The sequence below is a fragment of the Citrus clementina genome, unplaced genomic scaffold, assembly GCF_000493195.1.
Source record: "Citrus clementina cultivar Clemenules unplaced genomic scaffold, Citrus_clementina_v1.0 scaffold_6, whole genome shotgun sequence".
In the NCBI taxonomy this organism is placed as follows: Eukaryota; Viridiplantae; Streptophyta; class Magnoliopsida; order Sapindales; family Rutaceae; genus Citrus; species Citrus x clementina.
This window is the reverse complement of record NW_006262139.1, coordinates 18,529,815-18,537,774: the sequence shown is the minus strand read 5'-3', so window position 1 is coordinate 18,537,774 and position 7,960 is coordinate 18,529,815. Positions and strand designations below refer to the sequence as shown.

The 7,960-nt window shown below is 32.8% G+C and overlaps 2 protein-coding genes across 2 annotated transcripts; both read right to left on the bottom strand.

The window, feature by feature from the left end:
* Positions 1-1,318: 1,318 nt before the first annotated feature.
* On the bottom strand, positions 1,319-2,250 carry LOC112097396 (36.4 kDa proline-rich protein-like). Its single transcript, XM_024182608.1, has one exon. The coding sequence runs from the start codon at positions 2,248-2,250 to the stop codon at positions 1,441-1,443; it is 810 nt and encodes a 269-aa protein (XP_024038376.1). The 3' UTR covers positions 1,319-1,440.
* A 2,138-nt stretch (positions 2,251-4,388) lies between these two features.
* LOC18039176 (36.4 kDa proline-rich protein) lies at positions 4,389-4,934 on the bottom strand. Its single transcript, XM_024182607.1, has one exon. It carries the CDS (start codon positions 4,932-4,934, stop codon positions 4,389-4,391), a length of 546 nt encoding a protein of 181 aa, XP_024038375.1.
* Between the last annotated feature and the right edge of the window lie 3,026 nt (positions 4,935-7,960).

The window sequence follows — 7,960 nt, the reverse complement described above, 5'->3', positions numbered from 1 at the left end:
TAACTTCATAAAATACTTGGCTTATAATTGTAAAACCTTTGGTTTATGAAAAATGATGATTTATTAAAAATCTTGAGTTTCTCAAATACTAAGCCATACATATATTAAATCATACCGGCTTTACAAGAATTGTTGCAATAATGAGTCTGTTAAGCTTTAAACTTTATTATTGATCACGCCGTTTTCCGTTGAGTGTCTTAAACTTGATTTCACGTGACTCACTTCCTTATAAATATTATCTTTCAAGAACTAGTCAAAATGTGAAATACAATATTTTTCAAATCACTTAAGACACATGTTTGTTATCATCAAAATTACAATATGTGTGACCCTTTTAGGCTAACAAAATTAACTATTAGTTATTTATTAGTAAATTAACCAATAAATATCAGTGTGAAAAAAGTAGTATTTTTTGTACTTGTGCAATAAATTTATTAATAATGATTTATAACAATTAATGTTAGCCTATTAGAATAATTTTTAATATCTTTACAACAATCTTATGAATAATTGTCTTACAAAAAATGAATTTAGTAAATTAATCCTAAAAGTAAAATAATAATATGGTTAATTTGATAAATTATTACTTTTTCTATTTATTCATATCCTCAAGGATATTATTACATCCTCGGGAATATTATGACAATGATATTATTGTAAAAGAATAGAAAAATTAAGAATAAGAGAGTAACATAATAATTAACAAGGTGTCTTGAGATAGTTTTTAAATATAAGGACTAGAAGAACACTTAACTCAAAATATGGAAAATATAAGGAGAATAAAATTTTAATCCTTTCTAAACTTTCTCTTTACCTGTTAAATTCCTACTCCCTAGTAGCTAAATTTTTTTTTTATTATTATCACCTTTCCTCGTTGGAGTTAAAATGATAATAGAAAAAAATACATTGCTGAAGAATAAAGGTGACATTTTCATGTCCTAATTGGCTAGCCCAAACCTCTGCAAATTAAAATTAGTTAAATTATTTATTAAAATGTAACTTTTACCTTTCAAAAGTGTATTTTTTTTAATAACTGTTCAAACATCAGAATGAAATAGGGTTTTAAACATCTACTAAAAACTAAACTGGTAAAAATAAATTTTAAGAGGAAATAAAATGTCACTCTCCCTAAAAAAAAAATGCCAACAATTTATCAATAAATAATATTTATTCCACAACATTCATTTTTCATTTTTTTTCTTTTTTGGATTGCACAAAATACAATATTGGTGTCACAATTAATAAGCGATATCATTGTTGAATAAGACAAACGGACACAAGCACGTGTCTTCAAGTACTACTAACTTGAAGCTCTCACACGTTATTATTATCATTTTTTTTATGAGAAATTAAACGAAACTAGTAACATGCAATTATTAATACGATCTATTAAGATCTCCTTTTCACGTAGACTGCATGATATGCATGGGGCGTCAACAATTAATTGATAGGACACTGAAATCTGGCCGGCGGATGTTTGCCACAGTCGCTGACAAGTACTTGCAAAGAGATGGGTACGAGAACATCGATGAGACTCAGAGCCTTAATTTTAATGGCAGTGCAAAGACATATTGCAGCATCCAAGTCAGCTAGCCCATAAAGCAATGGGCAACATTTCTCCTTAGCACCGTCGCCAAGACCAATGTGAATTAAACCACCAAGAACATCGACGCATGCACCAAGCTTGAGAGCATTAATTGGACAAGTTTGTTGTGTTGGTGGCGGTGGGTATCCCACATTTGGTGGTGGTGGTGGTTTTACAACTGGAGAGGGAGGAGGAGGTTTCACCTTTGGCGGCGGTGGTGGTGGTTTTACAACTGGAGGAGGAGGAAGAGGTTTCACCTTTGGCGGTGGCGGCGGCGGCGGTTTTACAACTGGAGGAGGAGGAGGTTTCACCTTTGGCGGCGGCGGTTTTACAAGCGGAGGAGGAGGAGGAGGTTTCACCTTTGGCGGCGGTGGCGACGGTGGTTTTACAACTGGAGGAGGAGGAGGAGGTTTCACCTTTGGCGGCCCCGGCGGTGGTGGTTTTACAACTAGAGGAGGAGGAGGAGGTTTCAGCTTTGGCGGCGCCGGCGGTGGTGGTTTTAAAACCGGAGGAGGAGGAGTGGGTTTCACCTTTGGGGGGGGTGGTGGTTTTGTAACGGGGGGAGGAGGAGGAGGATTATATGAGTGGTCATTAGCTAGAGAAGAGACCAAAGTGCCCAAGTTCAAGAGGACAATCAAGAAACTAGTTAATTGATATTTGCTCATGATGAAATAATTTCAAAAACTCCCTAACGAACTGGCTGGTTTGGAGTGCATTCACTACTGAATGGGTGCCTTTTTATAGAGAGAGTTTTGTATTTGGGTCGTTTTACTTTTTAATGATTTTTTATTGCTTCATTGACTCGAGGGCTTAAAGGAAAATCCAAGCAAACTCACAAATGGGCAGATAAACAGACATTTACCTTTTTCTTTCATTGCATGCTTGAAACATGGGATTCATTGTGATACCAAGAAGATCAATGGTCGATTGATCATATTATTAATGTGTCATTACTAATTAAAGGCTTAGCCAGCTAGTGAAGGCTTTACTGCAGAGGCTGCGGGTAAGGGTTCACATCATCAATGAGAGTATTCGAAGATTATCTTATTAAAATTGTCTTTTTGATATGAATTACCTTGTATCCGATGCATTAGAATTTCAAAGAGCGAGGGGCGAGGGCACATATATTATCTGTTATACCCAAAAAAAAAAGAAAAAAAAAATGCCACCATGTGGATATAAAAAAATAGAATATACGACAACATTCTCAATATCTAAATATGAAAATAGCTTAAAAACTAAGTTGATCATTTCTAAAGCGCATGAGCTGACCTTTATCTCAAAAAAATACTTGAGGTGATTTTATTAATCTTTACTTACTATTTTATCTTTTTCCTCATAGCAAAATTTCATCAAGAAATCTCAACAACTAACGAAAGTAGGACACATGTCCAATAGAAGAGTTATGGATTAATGATGAGAAATCAACAGCCAACGAAAATAGGACACATGTCCAACAGAAGAGTTATGGATTAAGAATGAGAAACATAACACATAAATATTCTACTTTCTCTACAAACAAGAACACAAATAAGTCTTTTAACTCGTGGAAATAACACAAATAAGTCTTTTAGCACCCATATAATACTTCAAAACACTCTTGTAGTTAAATACGTTACATTCTTACCCTTAGTTTTTCTTTCTATTTAGCCCTTCCAACAATATTCTTGACATTAATTAATTTATCTATAAAAAAGTTAATTGGTAAATTAATTATTCATCATTTATTAGTAAATTAACCAATAAATATCTATGTGAAAGAAATAGTATTTTTTGTACCGTGCAACAATTTTACTAATAATGATTTATAAACAAATTAATATCAGTCAATTAAAAATTTTTTAATAACCTTACAACAATCTTATGAATAATTATTTTATAAAAAATGAATTTATTAAATTAATCCTAAACGTAAAATAATAATATAAAAATTTGTGTAATTTTTTATATTACTTTTAAGGTTAATTTGATAAGTTTCTATTTTTTTTCCTATTTATTAATATCTTCAAGAATATTATTGCAAATGTATTATTGTAAAATAAAAAATAAAGAAAGGATAGGAGTGTAACATGTTTTGCAACATGATTGTCTTGAGATACTTTTTAAAAATAGGGACTAAATAAATACTTAACTTAAAATATAGAAACTAAAAGAAGAATAGTATTTTAATCTCTCCTAAACTTTCTATTTACCTATTTAGTCCCTAGTAGCTTTTTTTTTTTTCTTTATCTCATTTCATCTTTGGAGTTAAAACGACAATAGGAAAAATACAGGTTGAAGAATAAAGGTGACATTCTCATGTCCAAATTGGCTAGCCCAAACCTCTGCAGATTAAAAATTAGTTAAGTTATTTATTGAAATATAAATTTTACCGTTCAAAACTGTATTTTGTTAGTAATGTTCAAACATCTGAATAAAATGGTGTATTAAACATATATTAAAAGTTAAAAGTGTTAGAAATAAATTTTAAGAAGAAATAAAATGTCACTCTCCCTAAAATAAATGCCAAACAATTTGTCAGTAAATAATATTTATTCCACAACATTCATTTTTTTTTTCTTATTTGGATTGCACAACATACAATATTGGTTTTACAACTGATAAGCGATATCACTGATGGATAAGGCATACGCACACACGCACGTGCATGCCTTCCAAGTACTACTAACTTGAAGCTCCCACACGTTATTATTATTATTTTTTTATGAGAAAATAAACGAAAATAGTAACATGCAATCATTAATATGATCGATTAAGATCTCCTTTTCACGCAAACTGCATGGTATGCATGGGGCGTCACCAATTAATTGGTAGGACACTGAAATCCTACTGGCGGATGTTTGCCGCAGTCGGTGACAAGTACATGCAAAGAGAGGGGTGCGAGGATATCGATGAGGTTTAGAGCCTTAATTCTAATGGCAGTGCAAAGACATATTGCAGCATCCAAGTCTGCTAGCCCGTCAAGCAATGGGCAGCATTTCTTCTTAACGTCGCGAGCAAGACCAGTGTGAATTAAACCTTCAAGGACATCGACGCATGCACCAAGCTTGAGAGCATCAATTGGACAAGTTTGTTGTTTTGGTGGTGGTGGTGGTTTTACAACTGGAAGAGGAGGAGTGGGTTTCACCTCTGGCGTGGGTGGTGGTTTTGTAACTGGGGGACAAGGAGTTGGGTAAACAATTGGTGGTGGCGGCGGCGGCTTAGGGCTCGGCGACTGAGGCGGTGGGGGACAGCTTGGTGAAGGAAGAGGAGGAGGAGGATTATATGAGTAGTCATAAGCTAGAGAAGGGACCAAAGTGCCCAAGTTCAAGAGGACAATCAAGAAACTAGTTAATTGATGTTTGCTCATGATGAAATAATTTCAAATCTCCCTGATGAACTGGCTGGTTTGGAGTGCATCCACTACTGAATGGATACCATTTTGTAGGGAGAGTTATGAATTTGGGTCGTTTTACTTTTTCGTTAATTTTAATTGCTTCATTGACTCGAGGGCTTGAAAGAAAATCCAAGCAAACTCACAAATGGGCAGATAAGCAGACATTTACCTTTTTCTTTCATTGCATGCTTGAAACATGGGATTCATTGTGATACCAAGAAGATCAATGGTCGATTGATCATATTATTAATGTGTCATTACTAATTAAAGGCTTAGCCAGCTAGTGAAGGCTTTACTGCAGAGGCTGCGGGTAAGGGTTCACATCATCAATGAGAGTATTCGAAGATTATCTTATTAAAATTGTCTTTTTGATATGAATTACCTTGTATCCGATGCATTAGAATTTCAAAGAGCGAGGTGCGAGGGCACATATATTATCTGTTATACCAAAAAAAAAAAAAGAAAAAAAAAATGCCACCATGTTGATATAAAAAATAAAATAAAATATACGACAGCATGCTCAATATCTAAATATGAAAATAACTTAAAAACTAAGTTAATCATTTCTAAAGTACTTGAGGTGACTTTTATCTCAAAAAAGTACTTAAGGTGATTTTATTAATCTCTACTTACTATTTTTTTTTTCTTATAGTAAAATTTCATTAAGAAATCTCAACAACTAACGAAAGGAGAACATGTGTCCAATAGAAGAGTTATGGATTAAGGATGAGGAATCACAACTAACGAAAATAGAACAAATGTCCAACAGAAGAACTATGGTGGATTAAGAATGAGGAACGTAACACAGGAATATTCTACTTTCTCTACAAACAAGAACACAAATAAGTCTTTTAACTCGTGGAGATAGCACCCATATAATTGAAGAGATGATCGAGGAGAGAGGGAAGACCAACTAATTAAGAGAGAAGGTTCTTGCTGACCTCACCATTACTTATTGACTTCGAAATAGCTTCATGAGGAGATCCTCACCTGTTCTTTACTATTTCTACCACGAAGGATCTTATCATCAAGGTGACAAAGACCAAGGTCAGCTTAAAAAGAAGAGATCTAGCTAATTGGTTTGTTACTATCATATGTTATTTCTTTACTGTATCATTGGATATATTTCGTATCTATGAAAGCAATTCAAAAGCTAGCAACCGCATTTTCCATCTCCGGTATTTTACCCAGGATCCTCACCACCAAGGTTATTCGGCCTTCCTGCTGGTGCACGAAAATTCTTGCATCAACACTGTCGATTTTTCATGAACATTATCTGTGCATGCATGCAATTATTGAGGCTAAATGCTTATTGGACACTTTTTTTTTTTTTTTACTTTTTTTGGGTTCGATAAAAAATAATTATAGTTTTGTTAACAGAGAAATTATAGGTCAAACTGTTCACCTTTGATCTGTTTTCACTTTTCTTTTACACAATAGTCACGACTTTGTGGTCTTACTTCAGATGGCAGAATGATCAAAAATATAACTTCACGTTAACTTAACCTGCTTTATTAAAATGGCCATGCAAGAAACGAAGAACGATTTTTCATATTTATTATATTTAAAAGATTGGGAATCCTCGTTATACACTATAGATAAATATATATATATATATAAACAATGCGCAAATAAAACAAACTATTTAGATAAGCAATGCGTAAATAACACATGTATTGCATTTTAATAGTATAATTGTCGACCTTATTCGCATCTCAATTATACTGATTTTCCCAAAATATAGTAAGAAAACAGAATGCAGTTTGAGAATATTTAAAAATAAACTCTGGCAGTACATTTTTTTTCTAAACAGTGAGAGCATATCATGCGGTATACATTAATATTTTTGAATTCTTTCTAAAAGTTTGGGAGCAATCGAAGCTTCTTCAGATCTTTTAAAGATGGACAAAGCAAGATTTGCGCAAGCGTAGTTGACATTTTCACACGAAGATTTGAAAACACAAAATAATAAAATATAAATCAAACAACTATGATCTGAAATCTCAAAACTAAAACAAATCTTAGAAGATCATGCATTAAAATTTCAATATCGCTATAATTAATCACCACGCTAATTCAACAAAAATTATTCACCTTATTTATTTGTTTATTTATTCTTTTAAAGAAGTAGTAGTTGTTTGAATATTAAATTTTACGAAAACACAAATCAAATCTGCTCCAAACTCTCCAAGATAAATTTATACTCCGAATAATATAAATTTATCTTTTTGAAGAGTTTCAGAACTCACATATGCTTACATATGTGGGTACAATGGACATCCTTAATTGGGGCTTTTTTTAGCGCTTTTTTTTTTTTTTTTGTGCAAACAATATGTCAAAGGCACCCTTAAACGAAGAATGACACTTTCATGGTTCAATTACTACTGATTATCCATTAATGTGGTTGTATCATCATGAATAATTTTACTCATTAGAATTTATGTATATATGTGCAAAACACTTTCCTCTAGTGGAGCCACCATATGCTGAGATTAGTTACTGAACTAGTAATATAAATTAGAGGCAATCCTTAACTCTTGAGCTAATTTTAGAGTATGAATTAGACTCGCATACCTTTATATGGTATTAGATTCATAGTTATGCACAAGTTGGCACATACTATGTATTTTTCCGCATGATAAAGACCAAAAAAAAAAAAAAAGATATATTGGTTTGCAAGTGATGGGGATGATAAGGAAAAAATCTCAGATAGGTTGAGAAAACTTATTGAATTAAATATAAACTTGAGACAACTCTCAACTCTTGAGCTAATTTTTACATGAGATAGACTCTTACTTGTGTACTAGTGGGTCTATTTTATACATGACAAGGACTCACTACAAGAAAATTGGGATAAGGCAACATCATTTTAACAACGTGCACAGATGAAATGTTGTCAAATTTATAATTAACAACAGTCATAAACTGCATGTTGGTAAATATAAAGTTTTAGCAACATGCAAAAAGTGACTGTGGTCTAAAACCTACGACAACGAGCG

Bases quoted from the DNA above. Each gene is read 5' to 3' on its own strand.
- LOC112097396 (XM_024182608.1), bottom strand. From the start codon at position 2,250: ATGAGCAAATATCAATTAACTAGTTTCTTGATTGTCCTCTTGAACTTG.
- LOC18039176 (XM_024182607.1), bottom strand. From the start codon at position 4,934: ATGAGCAAACATCAATTAACTAGTTTCTTGATTGTCCTCTTGAACTTG.